Genomic DNA, 19,717 nt, shown 5'->3' on the forward strand with positions numbered 1-19,717 from the left:
TTCTATTCATAGAATACACAAACACTTCTTAAAATCCCCTTTCTCCATTCTCCTGTATGAACAGAAGCCGCCTTACCCCAAGGGAACAACAAGCAGTCGATCAGTATGGGGCAGTTGTCCTCTTGAGTAAGACCCAGGCTTCAGTGTGTTGTACAGCTCTCTAGGTAATTCCAATGTGCAGCCAAGATCCAGAGCCACTGGTCTGGAGGCTTTAGCCAATCTGCCATTCACTTTGTGCTGGTTACATTGGACAAAATTTTGCTCCTCCCTCCCCTTCCATACACATATTTACTTATGTTGGCCCTGGCAGCTTCCTGAGCAACCTTTTAATCCACAGTTTAACATGTTATACATCAAAATACATAGATGTTTGAAATCTCACAGTTCCCACTACTTGCGTGGAGCATTTTCCCTTGCTGCCATAGCCTATGTTGCACTTTATGAGGGGCAGAGAGAGAGAGAGAGAGAGAGAGAGAGAATTCTAAGTAGACTCCACGTTGTCAGTGCAGAGCCGAATGTAGGGCTCACGCTCACGGAACCTAAGATCATGACCCAAGCCACAATCAAGAGTCGGACGCTTAACTGAGCCACTTGTGTGCCCCAAGTGCTGTTTCTATAGGGCCTAACCCCCACACCTTTGCCTACAATTCATTCTACCTTCCCACCAATTCAAAACACATTTGTCCTGTATTCCTCTCTCTTTTATCTTAAAATCATCCTACATCACCTGCTAATGAACCTGATAAATTAATAATAAAATATAAATGATAATATCCTAATGAGGTACCCTGCCCAGACAGATCTGCATTTTTTTCTAAGGCCTTCTCAAGATACATAATCTCAATCCCAGGTAAGGCTCTAGTATTGAAAAGTAGGCATCACGTAGGGGTGCCTGGGTGGCTCAGTCGGTTGAGCATCCGACTTCGGCTCAGGTCATAATCTCACGGTTTGTGAGTTCGAGCCCCGCATCGGGCTCTGTGCTGACAGCTCAGAGCCTGGAGCCTGCTTCAGATTCTCTGTCTCCCTCTCTTCTCTGCCCCTAACCCACTCGCATTCTGTCTCTGTCTCTCTCAAAAACAAATAAACATTAAAAAAAAATTAAAAAAAAAAAGGAAAGAAAAGTAGGCATCATGTTAAGGCAGAGAGGGTGAAATAAATTAGGAGATCATGCAAAGCTCCCTTGAAGTCACACTTCCCAGATGGCTGCTACTCAAAGCAGCCCCTGGTTGTAAGTGATGATTTAGTCCTGCATTGCGGAATTGCTCAGCCACTGACCTCACATCTATGGGACCACTCTCTGGACCCATGCTAAGTTCCCTCTTCATATGTTAGCCTCTCGGTATTCCCACAGCACATAGCACACATGTAGTAGGTACTCACCAAATGTCTGACAAAAAAAATAGATACATGAGAGCCCTTCATTGTTCTGCTTTCCACAAACATCCCCAGGTTATTAACTGAATATTTATCATGATTTTTAAAGACCTCTAGGGGAAAATATTCCACTTCCTAAATCAAAAGCCCGTTCCAATGTTAGATGTAGGCTTTGAAATGAAAGGGAAGGTAGCTATAATACTCCTGCACTTAACTACTTGATGGTTTTGAAAGCACGGTCCATCCAGAACATCAACCAAACTGAAGCGGCCAAAATGATCTCCTGAGGAAGAAAATGGAACAACGCCACCCTCAGGCTCTCATCCAGAACTTATGAATTTGAAACATATTGAAAATGAAGGTATTATTTTAACAAGATTGGTCATGGGATTCTTAGAGGATAGAAGGGACGTGGATAGTATCAGCTACAAGGAAGTGAACAGAAAAACACATGAACCCTGGCTGATAGGCCTGGTGACTGACACTCACCTCCACCCATTCCACCAGCCACGTGACCACACTCCCCTTGCAACGACCATTTAGAAATGGGCATGTGACCTAACCCCAGCCAACTGGAGGCAAGAATTCTACTGGGGGATTCTTGGAAAGCTTCCTGTCTCTGAAGAAAGAAATACGGTGAAAAGATAGCCTCCTGGTTTCCCTGGACAGTGTCTTTTCTCGGTGTGACACGTGAAGCTGTTGCAGCCATCCCAACGGCTGTAAGGAGGCCAGTCCAGGGGCAAAGTCAGCACCCCAAGCAGGACAGTGCAGCAAGGTGGGCAAATTTGGGTCACTGATGACAGCAGAGCTACTGAGTCAACTGACCCAAGAGCTCTGTCTCTGGACTTCTTGTTTTGGAGAAAATACATTTCTTTTTTCTTTAAACCAATTTAAGTTACGGTCCCTGCTACCGATAGCTAAAGGCATCCTGGCAGATACAGAATGCAAAAAGGGAAGAATCCGCAGGTACTAATTGCACCGGAAATGTTTAAACATTATAATGGATATGTCAGGGCACCTGGCTGGCTCAGGTGGTTAAGCGACTGATTCTTGGTTTCGGCTCAGGTCATGACCTCACAGTTCGTGGGATGGAGCCCCCGGTCAGGCTCTTCACTGACAGTGTGGAACCTGTTTGGGATTCTCTCTCTCTCCCTCTTTCTCCTCCTCCCCCGCTCATTCTTTCTCTTTATCTCTCTCACCTCTCTCTCAAAATAAAGAAGTAAACTTTTTAAATAAATAAATAAATAAATAAATAAATAAATAAAATGGATATGCTGACTCAACTTGGATCATACGGATTTTAAATTTTTGAGAGAGAGAGACAGAGCACAAGCAGGGGAGGGGCAGAAAGAGAGGGAGATACAGAATCCGAAGCAGGCTGGTCTGGTCCAACTTCAGCTCAGGTTGTGATCTCAGGGTTCGTGAGTTCGAGCCCTGCGTCAGGTTCTATGCTGACAGCTCAGAGCCTGGAGCCTGTTTCAGATTCTGTGTCTTCCTCTCTCTCTGCCCCTCTCCTACTCATGCTCTTTCTCTCTCTCTCTCTCTCTCTCAAAAATAAGTAAACATTAAAAAAAATTTTTTTTAAGCAGAATTGTATGACATACTATAATACATAACAGGATTAGAAGTGGTGTGAGTCATAGTGTCTACTCTGTGCGGGTCCTTGCCAATAAATTTGAAAATGAACTTGTTAGATAAGAGAAGAAATTGTTTCTGCATATGGGGCGCCTGGGTGGCTCAGTCGGTTAAGCATCCAATTTCGGCTCAGGTCATGATCTCACAGTCCGTGAGTTTGAGCCCTGCGTTGGGCTCTGTGCTGACAGCTGGGAGCCTGGAGCCTGCTTCCCATTCTGTGTCTCCCTCTCTCTCTGCCCCTCCCCTGCTTGTACTGTGTGTGTCTCTCTCTCAAAAATAAATAAACATTAAAAAAAAAAAAAAGAACTTCCTATATACCAATCAATTGATCCACCTCTGCTATAACAGGGGATTTTCACTCTTAATTCTATCTCAGTGACATACAGTTCATTCCACTCACACCTCCCAACAGCAAGATCAAGAAGCTGAGCTCTCTCCCTCCAAAGCTTTAGAGGTGATGTGTATGTGGCAATGCAGAAAACAGAAGTTCTGAGAATTTGAGGCCATGAATCTACTGCTTTGCCTTAGAAAGTCATCTAAGTTTTCTGCTCATGTTATTTCACAGGAAATGAAATTATAATCTATTCAAAGAGTTTGTGTTATTTTTAGCCAATCCCAGCTACCCACTTCAATCTGTTCATTTTTAAAGGTTTATATGGGTTTTAGCATTTGCTTTGGAACACCATTCATATTGTAAAATAGGATGTGATAATCTATAAATAAAATAACCCGCCTGAAAGCAAAAATGAAGAAGGTCAACTAGAATGGTATTATATTAAATAGAATTCTTTTTAAAAGGTCTCAATTTTTGCATTTTTAAAATTTATTTGATGTTGATTTATTTTTGAGAGAGAGAGCAAACGAGCAGAGGAGGGGCAGTGAGACACACACACACACACACACACAGAATCCAAAGCAGGCTCCAGGCTCCAAGCTCTCAGAACAGAGCTGGACACAGGGCTCACATCCATGAACCGCGAGATCATGACCCGAGCCAAGTTGGACGCTTAACTGCCTGAGCCACTCAGGCGCCCCTCAATTTTTGCATATTTAATGATTCATGAAGAAAAAACTATACTTAAGTTTACAAGATTCACACTCTGACTAGAGCTGCCCTGCAGTTCTACTTGCTAAAATGATGCTTTCCATGAAACGCTTACTGAAATCTGTGTTAGTTTCATATTTAGTGGCTCAAAACAACACAAATTTATTATCTGAGAGTTGTGCAGGTCAGAAGTTTGAAATAGGTCTTGAGGGCCTAAAACCAAGGTGTCAACATGGTTATATTCTAGAGGTTCAAGGGGAGAATTCATCTCCTTGTCTTTCCGAGCTTCTGGAGGCTGCTGGCATCCCTTGGCTCATGACCACATCACTCTTACCTCTGCCTCTCTCATCACATCTCTTTCTCTGCCTCTGACTCTCCTACCTCCCCCTTATAAAGGCATTTGTGATTATACTGGGCCTCCTCAGATGATCCAGAATAACCTCCCCATCTCAAGATCCTTAACTTAATAATCGGCGAAGTCCTTTTGGCCATGTAAGGTAACAAATTCACGAGCTCCAGAGATCAGGACATAGACATCTTTAGGGAGTCACTATTCTACCTACCACAAAAGTCCATCACAGAAGGTTTTCCAAATCCAAATAGAGGTTTTCCTCTGTTTCATCTGACCTGAGTGTACTTAGAAAACTGTATGAATTAATGTCGACCAGAAGCTAGTACTGTTATGAGTGACTAGGAGATACTCCTGTCACTCCAAGAAAAAGCTGATGAGCAAATAAAAGTTTAGTCCCAGACACTACTCAAACACAGTCTTCCCACGGTGGAAAGAAACAAAACAAAACAAAACAAAACAAAACAAAACAAAACAAAACAAAACAAAACAGCTTGGAAGATGTGTTCCTTGTTTGGGTTCCCAGGAAACTCAGTCCTAAAAACATGTGGATACAATGAATTTATCAGGAAAGCAAGTGACAATAAAAGGTAAGAGACATCTAGGGAAATGGTAAATTATTATTTTTAGCAGAAAAACCTGATATATTAAAAAAAATTCCTTGTGGGAATCACTTTTCAAACCGTAACAAATCACTAAACTGGTATCACTAATTTAAGAAAACTTAGCTGTGCATCAGGCTGGAATAAGGAGGCAAGACAGGAGGACAATAGGGCCCCCTTCAGTATTTCTGCTTTGCCCTGTTATAACCTACTTTTACTATAGAACTCACCTTCCCCACATTGAAACCTTTATGAAATGATTTCCGTTCTAATCCCAAAAAGGCACTATTCTTGTTTTTCCTCTGTGTCCCCAGTGCCATGCAAAGTACCAGGAACAGAGTAGATGCTCATTCAGTTTTGTTGGATGAACTAATTAACCAAATGGAAAGGACAGTTCATCAAAGAAAAGCATTCCTCCTTTGCCTGCAAACCTTCAAAATTTTACAAGTCCAATTTGAGCTTTAGAAAAAGACAGAGAGAGCTTATTTTAAACTACACACCCATGCAATAAACTGACACAGCAATTTCCCAGCTCTACACGTATTTTAGTGCACTCACCCTTTCTCACCACCAGTCTAAAAAAGAGAGTTTTCATGGGAGAGGAGAACAATCTTTAAGAAATTATATGCATGGGCATCTGGGTGGCTCCATCGGTTAAGCACCCAGCTCTTGATTTCGGCTGAGGTCATGTCTCAAGGTTCATAAGATTGAGCCCTACATCAAATCCCTGCTTGGGATTCTTGCTCTCCCTCTTTCTCGGCGCGCACCCCCCCCCAAAAATAAATATTTAAATTTTTTATGTTTTTATTTTTGAAAGAGACAGAGCACAAGCAGAGAAGGGGCACAGAGAGGGAGACAAAGAATCCAAAGCAGGCTCCAGGCTCTGAGCTGTTGACACAGAGCCCGATGCAGGGCTTGAACCCACGAACCGTGAGATCATGACCTGAACCTAAGATGGATGCCCAACTGACTGAGCCACCCAGGCGCCCCAGTAAATAAATATTTAAAAAAGAAATCATATGCAATAGGATTCTAAATTGGACATTTCAACTGAGGCACCAAGATACACTAGTATGATATTCCTGAGCAAAGCTCCAGGCCAGCATCCACATTTTCAATGAAATCGCCAAACACCGGTTCTGTGACTTTTCAACCTAACCTCGGCTACACTTGAAGGTTACAAACGGGGCTGGCTGTTAAAGACCAAGAAAATTTTAGAGAGGGTTCTTCTTTGGAGAAGAGGCCACCTTACCTCAGGTCAAGAGAGTAAGGCCTCAAGGAATCACCCAGAGCTTATAGCATCTCTCCAGAAAAAGCCAAGAGGAGACAGACAGGGGAGCTTCCCTGCTGACCAGGAAGACAGTGTCAGCCGGGAGGTGAGCCTGCATTCACAGAGCCTCTCATTGATAATTTGGGCTGTACCCAAGAGACAGCGACCACATGGGTGTCCAGACGCTGGCTGCTGAACGGAGACTGTCTGACAACGGAATGCAGCCATAAGAATACAGCAAAGTGACAAGCTTGTGAAAGCTCACGCAGAAGTGGGGGAGGAATTTCCGCTAGGCACCAAATTCTACAGGGACAGAAGGTAACCCCACGTATTTGTTTTCTGACTTCAGACCATTCACGCTGTTTGTTCAGCACACTGGTTACTCACATCCCTCCCCATTTGGAAGTCCTCCCAAAACCTATAGCTGTCTTCCAGCTGGGAAGGAAAGAAATGGAACTCCCTCCAAAAATTAGGTAACTGTGCTCTTAGTGGAGACTGTTTGGAGCCTGGCTATTTAACAGCACTAAATATAAACCTATAAAAAGAAAGTGATAACTTTTTCTGAAATGAACCACCCATAAACATAACCAGAAAATCCATTCTGCCCCATAATCGATGCCAAGAAAGCAAGCTGCCACCTTAGAAAAATAAAAGAAGGACAGGGAGTTGGAAAAGGGAAACATGCATGCCTCTTACCCAGGCCCTGATTCTGCTGCTCCCACTCGATGGCGTCTGGCACCTGGTAGGTGGCTCCCTCCAAAGGGCCCAGGTTTCCTTGTTCTAAACCAGGTTCCTGAGACGTGACGCCAGGGAGAGTAAACCCCAGCAGCTCAGCATCACCATCCAAGCTCTCATCCAGGGGCTCTGCATCTTTATCTTCTTCATCTTCCTCCTCATCTTCCTCTTCTTCATCTTCCTCCTCCTCATCCTCTTCATCCTCATCTTCTTCTCCCTCTAGAAAAAAAGAAACCAACAAGAAACATAAAGGAATACAGTAAGTGCCTACATATGAATCTTTTGAAATGACCCAAACACTACAAAATAATTGTGCTTGACCTTTTAAAACAAATTTTAGGAGCGCCTGGGTGGCTCAGTCAGTTAAACGCCTGACTCTTGAATTTGGCTCAGGTCATGATCCCAGGGTTGCGGGATCAAGCCCTGTGTTGGGCTCCATGCTGAGCATATAATCTGCTTAAGATTCTCCTTCTCTCTCTCTCTCTCTTTCTTCCTCTCTCTCTCTCTCTCTCTCTCCCTCCCTCCCTCCCTCCCTCCCTCCTTCTCTCTTCCCTCCCCTCCTGACTGCATGTTCTCTTTCTAAAATAATAATAATAATGATGTTGATAATAATAATACAAATTTTATAGCTAAAGTTGGGCGATGTGAGCACCGCAGGATTATGTGCTCACCATATACCTATGTTTTAAACTTTCAAAATCACAGCTATGTCAGATAATTGTTATGCAGCATGTTTACTTAGAGTCAAAGTTCAGGTAATATAAATATTTATTGGTCATATTTACATGTACAAAGGTAGGGAATATCCCTTCCCTGTTTTCTGGAGGTCATTACAGATTTCCCCATTAGGTTAATATCTAAAATATATAAAAAATTTATATAACTCAACACCAAAAAGACAAATAATCCAGTTAAAAAATGGGCAGAAAACCTGAATAGACATTTTCCCAAAGAAGACATACGGATGGTCAACAGACACATGAAAAGATGCTCAACATCACTCATCATCAGGGAAGTGCAAATAAAAATACAATGAGATATCACCTTACACCTGTGAGAATGGCTAGAATCAAAAAAACATTAAATAAAAGTGTTGAAGATGTGAAGAAAAAATAAGCCTGTGCACTGTTGGTGGGAATGCAAATTGGTGCAGCCACTGTGGAAAAAAAGTAAGTAGATGCCTCAAAAAGTTAAAAATATAAAGACCATACGATCCAGTGATTCCACTACTGGATATTTACCCAAAGAAAACAAAGACACTAATTCAAAAAGATTTATGCACCCTTATGTTTATTGCGGCATTATTTACAATAGCCAAGATATGGAAACATCTATCCATGGATAGAAGAACGGATAAAGATGTGGGGTGTATACACACACACACACACACACACACACACACACACACTATGGAATATTTGTCATAAAAAAGAATGAGACCTTGCCATTTGTAATAACACGGATGGACCTAAGGGGTATTATGCCAGCAGACACAATGAAATAAGTCAGCAGAGAAAGACAAATACCATATGATTTCACTTATATGTAGAATCTAAAAACGAAAACAAATGAATAAACAAACAAACTTAAAGCAGAAACAGACCCATAAATACAGACAACAAACTGATAGTGGTCAGAAGGAAAAAGGATGGGAAGTGGGCAAAAGGGGTGAAAGGGAATGGAAGATAGAAGCTTCCAGTTATGGAATGAATAAGTCACAAGGATAAAAGGTGCAGCAGAAGAAACACAGCCGATGGTATGTAATAGTGTAGTATGGTGACAGGTGATAGCTGCACTCGTAGTGAACTCAGCACAACATATAAACTTGTCGCATCACTATGTTGTACACCTAAAATTAATGTAACATTGTGTGTCAACCAGACTCCAATTAAAGAGAAAAGCTTTGCCCATTAGAAAAGTATACTAAAATACTAACAGGGTTTAAAGGGAATGTTCCAATCCTTTTATATCTTATAATACTAAACAAAAGAATTCATTACTTTGGCACAATTTTCCTTCTACTCTTCTTCCCCATCAGTGAGTAGAATTCACAACATGTTAAGTGAGAGGTATATATACCACTCCTGGCTCCTGTTGGAGGAGGGACCCAAGGAGCTGGAAACAATTGCATCAATTATTCTCATTCCAACTTTAAAGGAGATTAGGAAATAGGATATTGATCAAAGACAGTCAGAAAAGCACCACTTGAAAAAAAAAAATCACTGTGGTTACCATCATCATAAGAGCTGAATTCACAATTTGTCACATTCAATGCTTCAAGAGGAGTAGGTTTAGGAAACATAAGATCCCCAATTTGACTTTGTTTCACCAATTTTAAATTCCTAAGAATACTCTGAGGCCCACCCTCACCACGGATGCACCCCTGAAGTCCCTGAAGCTTCACTGAAGGCCTTCCCCTTGATCTCTTCTCTTGGCTCTTGACATGGCAGTTATGCAACAGGGAGCTCTCTCGGGATGGTGGAGAAGGGAAGAGGGAAGATTAGAGACACCCAGCAATTCTGAGCTCTGTTTTTCTACTTCTAGACAATTTTCTCCATGCACATTCCTTTTCACCTATCATTTACAGGGTTTTTTTTTTAACTTTTAAAAAATATTACACCTAATCTTTTTCATTCTTATATATCCCTTATCTTTGTAGGACTTAATACCTCTCACTATTCCAAAAATTGAATAACTATTTATCAAGCACCTAGTTCCAGGCACTAGGAATAAAGCAATAATGTCTCTGCCTTCATGGAGCTGATACGCACTCAAGGGGATACATAGCAAACAGATACATAATACAACATTACACTCTGATTAAAACTGCAAAGAAGGGGTGCCTGGGTGACTCAGTCAGTTGAGCATCTGACTCTTGATTTTGGCGCAGGTCATGATCTCATGATTTGTGAGTTCGAGCCCCACGTTGGGCTCTGCAATGACAGTGAGAAGCCTGTTTGGGATTCTCCGTCTCTCTCTCTCTCTCTCTCTCTCTCTCTCTCTCTCTCCCTCTCCCTCTCTCAAAAATATATCAACATTTTTTTTAAAAAATGAAAAGAAGATGGAAAGTTCCAGTCCCTGCTTTTTTGGAGGGGGAGATCAAGGAAATGTTTGAAAAGAGATTATACCAAAATAATTAATACTCTTTAATTTAGGTCAATATCTACAGGAAGGGCATTCCCAGTAGCAGAGAACAGAAGGAACAGCAAAAACAAAAGCCTTGGGGCAGATGTATGCTGTGTTCAAAGAATGACAAAGACTGGGCCCCAGGAAGCAGGAAGGGACAGGAAATGAGGTGAGGGGGTAGGCAGGGGCCAGATCTGATATATATTTATGAGCAATGACTGACTGCAGGATGAAAAACAGACTATATCAGAGCAAGAAACAAATTAGGAGGCTATTTCAAATTAGCAAAGAGACCCATTAGGAGGCTATTTCAAAACGCAGGGGATAAGATGACAGTGCTTTGGACAAGGGATGTTGGAAGAGATGGTCAGATTTAGGATGTAATGTGAAGGCAGTCTGAAGGTAGAGAGAGTCCTGCTGATAATTACGATGTGGGATGTGGAAGGAAGGTCTCACTTTATTAAAGCTAGGAACTGAAGGGTAAAGAGCAAAATCAAGAATTTTATCTGAGACAGATTAATTATGTGATTGCTATGCCTATGACTTCCAAATGGAAACGCCAGAAGCCTTGGGAAGATCAAAGCTAGAGATAGAAATCTAGGAGTCATCAATTTAGAAATGATATTGACATGGGAATACAAGCTGGTGCAGCCACTCTGGAAAACAGTATGAAGGTCCCTCAAAAAACTAAAAATAGAACTACCCTATGACCCAGAAATTGCACTACTAGGCATTTATCCGAGGGATACAGGTATGCTGTTTCGAAGGGGCACATTTCACCCCAATGTTTTTGGTAGCACTATCAACAATAGCCAAGGTATGGGAAGAGTCCAAATGTCCATCGATGGATGAATGGATAAAGAAGATGTGGTATATATATACACACACACACACACACACACACACACACACAATGGAGTATTACTGGGCAATCAAAAAGAATGAAATCTTGCCATTTGCAACTACGTGGATGGAACTGGAAGGTATTATGCTAAGTGAAATTAGTCAGAGAAAGACAAAAATCATATGACTTCACTCCTATGAGGACTTTAAGAGACAAAACAGATGAACATAAGGGAAGGGAAACAAAAATAATATAAAAACAGGGAGGGGGACAAAACAGAAGAGACTCATAAATATGGAGAACAAACTGAGGGTTACTGGAGGGGTTGTGGGAGGGGGGGATGGGCTAAATGGGTAAGGGGCATTAAGGAATCTACTCCTGAAATCATTGTTTCACTATATCCTAACTAATTTGGATGTAAATTAAAAAAAATTAAAAATTAAATTAAAAAAAAAAAAGATGATATTGACAGCCTTGAGACTGGTTGAGATCGCCAAGAGAATGAGTGTGGCAAAAGGAAAAAGGGAACGTGATCCAGACCAAGCCCTGAGTTAGAAGTTGGCCAACAGAGGGGGGATCCAGCAAAGAAGTGACCACCAAGGTAGGAGAAAAACCAAAACGAGTGCGGTATCAAGGGAACCAAAGGAATAAAACATTTCTGAGGGCCTGAGTAAGAATTTGAGAATTCTGTCACTGACATTACCTCTGGCTCTGACACTTTGGAGGTGATTAGTGACTTGACACAAGGTGTCTGCGTGGAATAACAGGGATAAAAGCCAGACAGGAGTGGTTGAAAAGAAAATTAGAAAAAAAGACAGTAGATGCAACAAATACTAAAAAAAAAAAAAAAGAAAAGAAAGCGCATGAAAATTTTTTGAAAAAAAGAGCAGGGACAGAAGGGGGTAGCCGGAGAGAGATGCAGGGTCCAAGGTAGCTTAAAATAGGAGACGCTAGAATTTGCTTGTAACTTGCGGGGTAAGATCTGGCAGAGCGGGGGATATTGACGACTCAGGAGGGAGGGGAGAGGGCTGCTGGAAGAATGTCTGGAGACGAGGTGTGGCAGCGTGGTTGCATATGTGGACTTGAGCCACGCAAACGTACCATGACCGTGGGATTCGGGACAAGTTACTGTGCCTCAGCTCGGTCATCTGTAAAACCAGCGTGATTCCTACACCTCACAGGGCTGTGGTAAGGACTGTGTTAGTGAACACCTAAGGCACTCAGAACTAAGCCTTGCCCATGGTGGCGACTATGTAAGGTTGCCTTCCATGCCAACACTGGGAAGGGATGGGATCCAGCGCACGGGCCGGCTCCCACACACCTTCCACCGCAGTGGGCACAGGTGTAGGCAGAAGGATAGATCTGCTGGCGGGAACATGTGAGAGTTGCCTTCGTCTTTCTTTGATTTTCTCAGTCAAATGAGAAACTAAGAAGGGAAAAAAAAAGAAATGTTGGTGGTTTGAAAGTGTGAAATAGTCATTGTGGAAAACGGGCCAGTGAATTCCCCTGGAAAATGTGGCAGGACTGGCAGGCAGCCCTGTGGGCCCACGTGAGATGCGGCATCATAAATTCAAAGTGAGACATGTTAAGACGGTTGTGTTTTTCTCCAGCCACGTTCGGTTGCTTGGCTTCAGGCCTGTGTGGAAGGGTAGAGTAGGCAGATTTAACAGAGCAGCAGATTTGGGGAGGAGAGCTTAGTGGGGGAGGGGTGGGGAAAGGAGATGGATGGTTGGTTGTGTGTGAAGGGAGTGGCTAAAGATGGACCAGGTACAAACTCCCAACAATAACACAAATAAGTTCTGGGCATCTAATGTACAGTACGGTGACTATAATTAGCAATACGGCAGGGGAGCCTAGGTGGCTCAGCCAGTTAAACTTGATTTGGGCTCAGGTCATGATCTCACAGTTCATGAGATCGATGATGTTCATGAGATCTCACAGTTCATGAGAAGGATGATGAATATATTGGCATTCTCTCTCTCCCTCTCTCTCTCTCTGCTCCTCCCCGACTCATGCTTGTGCTCGCTCACTTGCTCTCTCTCTCTCTCTCTGTCAAAATAAATGAACATTTTAAAAAAATATCGTATTATATAGTTGAAAATTATTATGAGTAGATCTTAAATATCACCACAAAAAATAGTTAATTATGTGAAGAGATGGAAATGTTAACTAACCTTCTTGGGTAACCATTTTGCAACATGTTAAGTGTATCAAATCATCATGTGGTACACCTTAAACTCACATACTTCCAGTAAAGCTGGAGGGGGCGGGGGTGGGGGGGGGGGGAATATGGACCAGGGACTCTAATTAAACAGAAGCCGAGGAAGAAATTGGATAGAGAAAAAGTATGGAGAGGCGCCTGGGTGACTCGGTCAGTTAAGCATCTGGCTTCAGCTCAGGTCATGATCTCATAGTTTGTGAGTTCAAGCCCCGCATGGGCTCTGTGCTAACAGCTCAGAGCCTGGAGCCTGCTTTGGATTCTGTGTCTCCCTCTCTCTCTGCCCCTCCCTTGCTCATGCTCTGTCTCTGTGTGTCTCTCTCTCTCAAAAATAAATAAATATTTAAAAAAATTTTAAAGCAAAGAAAAAGCATGGGTTCCTTGGAATTTGGAGAAAATTATCAGGGATCATCAAAACTATTTGGTGGCTTCACTGACCTTCCTCCTGTACACGGAAATTGATCATAGGCCAAAAAGAACATTTCTTTATTTTTAAAGCACTATAAAATCACTTTTAGCTACCTTTCCTTTCCACAAACCTAAAAGAGCTGTACTTGATGGAATGATTTTGACAACATGAAATCAATCCCCTAGGAACACAAAGACAAAACCAGAGCAACGAGCCCTCAGTTTTCAGCTCTCATCATTGAACTGTTGACCACTGACCACTATCACCTACCAAGGACAACTTCTACTTGGCCCTCAATGGGCTCAGTTAATCCCTGCTCCTTAAAGCATAGAGCTATATGATCCAGCAATCCCAAATCCGGGTATATATCCTAAGGAAACAAAATCATTATCCTAAAGAGATATCTGTACTCCTGTGTTCATAGCAACATAATTCACAATGGCCAAGGCATGGAAACAACCTATGTGCCCATTAACAGACAAATGGATAAAGAAGATGTGATACACATATAACAGAAAATTATTCAGCCTTTAAAAAGAAGGAAATCCTGTCATTTGCCATGTGGATGAAACTGAAGGGCATTATGCTGAGTGAAATAAGTCAGGGGGGCATCTGTGTGGCTCAGTCAGTTAAACATCTGACTTTGCTCATGTCATGATCTCACGGTTCATGAGTTCGAGCCCCACGTCAGGCTCTGTGCTGACAACTCAGAGCCTGGAGCTTGCTTCTGATTCTGTGTCTCCCTGTATCTCTGCCCCTCCCTCCCTCCCTCTCTCTCTCTCTCTCTCTCCCTCAAAAATAAATAAACATCAAAAATTTTAAAAAAAAAATAAGTCAGACAGAGAAAGACAAATACTACATGGTATCACTTATAGGTGGAATCTAAAAATTTTTTTTTAAAGTGTAACTCACAAAAACAGAAAGTAGAAAAGTAGTTGCCAGGGGCTAGAGTGTAAAGAAAATAGGGTGATATTGGTAAAAGGGTACAAACTTTCAGCTATGAGATGAATACGGTCCAAAGGCCTAATGTATAATGTGCTGACAATAGTTGATAACACTGTGTTATATCACTGAAATGTGCTAAGAGAGTAAAACTTAAATGTCCTCACGCAAAAAGAGTAAACACGTGAAGTGACGGAAGTGTTAATCAATCCAATGGTGGGAATCCCTTTACAATGTTATGTGTACCATCACCATATTATACGCTCTAAATATCTTGCTTAGAGCTTTATCTGTCAACTATACCTCAACAAAGTCAGACAAAATAAAGCACAGAGCTATAAACATAATGAAAAGGACCTCAAAAGTCATCTTACTCCATGCTTTCACATCCTAAAAAGAGAGATGCATGTAAGCAAGTCTAGGCCGACGAGAAGGTCACTACCTTCAGAATGTGATTTCAGTGACATTGCTTAAGTCAACGTGTCTCATAATCTCTCCTCCACTCACACACCCTGGTAGAGCCTTCCTTCCCCTTCTTCCTGTCCCGAAATGCCCGACATGAGTTGTATACTCTACGTCAGAGTATTCTCTTGGAGGAATACTCTCTCCAGAAACAGTATTGAGTAGCATACAATTTCTACTGGAAAAAAAAAGAGGGCCCCTGACTGCGGTGGGGGATAAGGGAGGAAAGCCTTCCCCTTGTACCACCCATCCCCCCCTTCAAAACACAAAGGAACTTATAAGGTTTACTATTTGTCACTTTTCACACTTGAGGACTTATGTAGCAAGCCCGACAAGACAGCTCTAGAAAAAGGAAGTTTCAGGAAGCATGCAGAGAAGACAGGAGGAAGACAAGAGTGAGAGTTCTCTTTTAGTCTAACCTTATTTCCTAGTTATCTTTGTCCACCAGACAATGTTCTTATTTTGTAGGAGTCTACAATCATTTTTTTTTAATGTTTATTTATTTTTGAGACAGAGAGAGACAGAGCATGAACGGGGGAGGGCCAGAGAGAGAGAGACACAGAATCTGACACAGGCTCCAGGCTCTGAGCTGTCAGCACAGAGCCCGACGCGGGGCTTGAACTCACGGACCGCGAGATCATGACCTGAGCCGAAGTCGGACGCTTAACCGACTGAGCCACCCAGGCGCCCCTACAATCATTTTTGTAGCTGCTAAACACTTTTAGTAGTATGTCACCGGTACCCTGCTACAATTTCCCATGGAACAGTGACTACTCCTACAAATCGGTAACAAAGAAAGGCATGATCACCTTTCCTAATATTACCAAAGTAATGTATTTTATTGCAGTTTGACGCAGAAAGGTGGAAAACCACAGGATAAAGGAAGGATAGTCTTGTCCTCTGTTGTGGCACCAATGAGGAGCACAGTGCTTGGCAATCAGCAATGCTCACGAAGTATTTGTTGAATGGATAGACAGATGAATGAATGCATAAACAATGAGTTAGATCCAGGTTTTTAACAACTGCCTAGATCTAAAGATACACAGAGTAACAATTAATAAACAGGAACACATTCCTCTGAATAATCTTGCAACAAGCACAAAGGCAACATATAAGAACATATGAGAACAGGTACAAAGCAAACCACAGTTTACGCATTCATTTTCCATTCATAAAAACTAAAGAGACAGTCATCTGTATTTCAGCCAGGCCTTCAACTAGTTACACCCAAGACCAACAAGGATGTCGTGAACACCTCTGAACGCAAAGGGCAATGACGTGAAATAAACATTCAGCAAATAAAACTGTGCCAAAAACAATAACAGGATCCCTGATCCAAAGAACGAAATCTAAAGGAAGAACTCATTCAAATAACACTACCAAGCTGTATTCAAAAGTTATCAGGTAATACTTTCTGAATTTTGTAATTTTGTTACACCTAAAATTTTATTTTCGTTTACCTGAATCCTAAATAAGTATGTAGGTCAATGTAAAACATGCGCACACAAGTATTCCTATTAAAATAACAGAAAAAGAAAACCATGAACCTCTAAAAAGAAGCAACTGTTCTCGGTTTACCGTATGTTAACAGATACCCAGTAACAGTGATCAAAGACTTAAAGTTCTGTTCGCCCTGAGAATCCCTGAGAAAACACTGCAGTCCAGGTAGGGAAGGTTCACAGAGTTCAGCCTGAGAATTTCTTCTCGTTGTGTGACCTGGAACGGAAAATGCATCCTGGCAACTGGCACTTCCTTAATCCCAGGCTGACTTGACACTGATTACTTCGTAATACCAAACAATCGCAGTGACGCGAACCGCCGCCAAGGGGGCAGTAATGACGGTTTCTGAGTAACCACCTCTAGTGACAGACAATATCCTCCCACCACTTCTCACCGTTCCCACTCCCAAGCACGTGACACACATTACGTAAATCCTCATTCACTCTCGCTGAACCAGCATCGGTTCAGGGTCTCCCACTGAATTCAAGATGCACCGTCAGGCACTGACTGAGGTGCCTTGCCATGAAGCTAATGGATTTTTCCATAGTATTCTTACTAAGATCAAGTCACTTGCTGATTATGTCCACTGTCAAAAACTGTGACACCTAACCACGGTGAAACACTGACTCAGGTGTCAGCCAAAAAGAACAAACATAGGTGTTTGGAGAGTAGACAGCTCAGTGTACAACAGGGATGCGACCTGGTTCAATTTCTCATTGTTGGGCTTGAGGCGAGCTGAAGCTGTAAAATGAAAGTTGTAAAACATTAAACGGAGATGTCAGGTAAGTGCCACATGGCTAAGAGATGCCTGGTGATATTAAGTAGTGTGTCCACAACTTCAACAGAGAAATGTCCTATTGCAAGTAGCAGAGACAAAAAAATAAAAATCTGTCTAGACAGTATCCTCTCTAAGCCAAGTTCATCTGTCTGGCCACTCTCTGACAGACTCTCTTAACAGCTATTTTATAACCCATAACAATACTTCGAACTTACATGGGGGTTTTCTTCCGAGGGACTCAAAATGCTTGCCAGGCATTATCCCCTAAGCTTACACTGTTGGCTCAACAGAAAGCAAGACTGATAAGCTTTGTTTTCCTTACAGCCTACAGAGCTAGTGTTGTAACTGCCTTGCATGCTTAAATATCGGAGCAGAGCCTCAAACGGCTTTATTAAACCCAGAATTTTTGTCTAAGTCAGGCCTGTTTGATTTGTTGCAAACACTTCTGCCTAAGGTTATCACAACCAAGAGTTTTAATTTTGTTCAGGACCAGAACCATGGGTTAACTCTCCATGAAATCAAATAGGACATATGGGAGAAAAGTCACCCCATGGTCGCAGCCTGAGTGATCTCACTCTGCTACAAAGTCTGGTCCCCATTAATTTAATAGGCAGCTGCCACCAAAGGTCCTCAGTGTCTCTCATTCCATCTTTGTCACAGTTTAGACATTTTTGGATTTCCAGAAGCTAGAGATGTAGCTAGCATCCCCAGAGTATTACTAATGAGTCAAAGAGAACCTTGGTTGTGAATACATCACCCCAATAATGGAGGTAGGAAGAACCCCAGCAGTAATACTCTACCCAACCTAAACTGTCTCTCTTTGATTTACAGGAAGAAGAGGATCTCGCCTGCACCTTCTGCCTCTTTGAAATAGCAGTCATCAGTCTGAATCATCGTCTTGTAAGCGTCACACTTCTCTTTTTAACGGCCCTCTAATTTCCTTCGCAAAGTTTAACATTAATCCTAAGGTAAACAAATTAGAGCCCAGGAAGAAAAGAAAGAATGGGGGTGGGGGGGGAACGGGGTGGCTTGGCTGGGCAGATGCTGAGTACCTATTAGTCTTTCTCCTGCTTCCCCCTTAAAGGGAGTGATTCGGACACATCCCAGTGAGATATTTCTAAAAGAAGAAACATTTGTTGGCGTGTGTTTTCCTGGCAACCCCTATGCAAATATAATCAAAAGCCACTGTAACACAATGGTTTCCACAGTAAAAGAGAGACTGATGCACTTTGGATGACCCTGCTTTTAGTTTCCAGATGTTTTAACTGGGGCATTAAGTTGGGTAGAAAACTTAAAAGCCAGAAAAGGAAAACTTAAACTTGTTTTGAGGATATGAAACAAATCTCCAGCAGATGGCTCTCTGGTATCGTAAGGGGTCGAGGAACCCCAGCAGCTTCTGAAATAATATCCACCAAATTCAGCAGCTCCCAATGTTAAGATGACTCAAAATTTATAGGATTCCATTACATTGCTAAAATCTTAAATATTCCTGCCAACTAACTGCTTTTATATTTTATCATGCAATACTGGATATATAGAATATATACACAAAATTTATATTATTAAGCTTACTAACGACATGAACCCCAGAGAACTTAAGAACTTCCAGCTCTGGCTTCCCAGAGTGGATTTAAAGAATCATTTAAGTTTATTGAATCCCCTCTTACCTGCCTGAGTGCAGATGCTGGTATGCGTTCCAGCGAAGGGAAAGGAAAAATGTTCGACCCCACAACGGGATGCCAGAAATCTAAACAAATTCCCACTGAATGTCTAGCAGAATATAACTGGCAACCACTTCTTCATTCACATAAAAAGTGTTCAACTTCAGACCCAGAATAAGCCCTGGATTTCAAACGATAACAACAACAAGCAGGACATGTAGCAAGCACGTCAATTAAACAAGATAATGGTCCTTAAACCATACACTCCATCACTAATCATTTACCCAACGCCTGGTACCTACAGGCCAATGTGGACAGAAGGATCAGACCCTGTCCACCCGCCCTTAAGGAGGTCTGAAGAACTCATCTAAGAGCACAAACGGATGATCAATGAGGAAGAGAGACTCTTTTTTGGGTATGCATACTAATAAAAATGAAACAGGATAGGTAAACATGTGAATTGATTGCTGATGCTTTAAAAATCAGAATATTTCGGGGCGCCTGGGTGGCTCAGTCGGTTGAGCGTCCGACTTTGGCTCAGGTCATGATCTCGCGGTTCGTGAGTTCAAGCCCCGCGTCAGGCTCTGTGCTGACAGCTCGGAGCCTGGAGCCTGTTTCAGATTCTGTGTCTCCCTCTCTCTCTCTGACCCTCCCCCATTCATGCTCTGTCTTTCTCTGTCTCAAAAATAAATAAACGTTAAAAAAATAAAAATATTTAAAAAAGGAAAATAAAAATAAAAATCAGAATATTTCATATAAAAATCAAA

At 42.1% G+C, this 19,717-nt stretch overlaps 1 protein-coding gene across 1 annotated transcript in view; it reads right to left on the bottom strand.

Moving 5' to 3' along the window:
- ARMH4 (armadillo like helical domain containing 4) overlaps positions 1-19,717 on the bottom strand; it is a 128,489-nt gene that overhangs the window by 81,107 nt on the left and 27,665 nt on the right. Inside the window, exon 5 of the mRNA XM_043556252.1 lies at positions 6,972-7,229. Coding sequence (XP_043412187.1) covers positions 6,972-7,229 — 258 coding nt within the window. The remainder of the gene's footprint in view (positions 1-6,971; positions 7,230-19,717) is intronic.

The sequence above is a fragment of the Prionailurus bengalensis genome, chromosome B3 (genome assembly GCF_016509475.1).
Source record: "Prionailurus bengalensis isolate Pbe53 chromosome B3, Fcat_Pben_1.1_paternal_pri, whole genome shotgun sequence".
Lineage (NCBI taxonomy): Eukaryota > Metazoa > Chordata > Mammalia > Carnivora > Felidae > Prionailurus > Prionailurus bengalensis.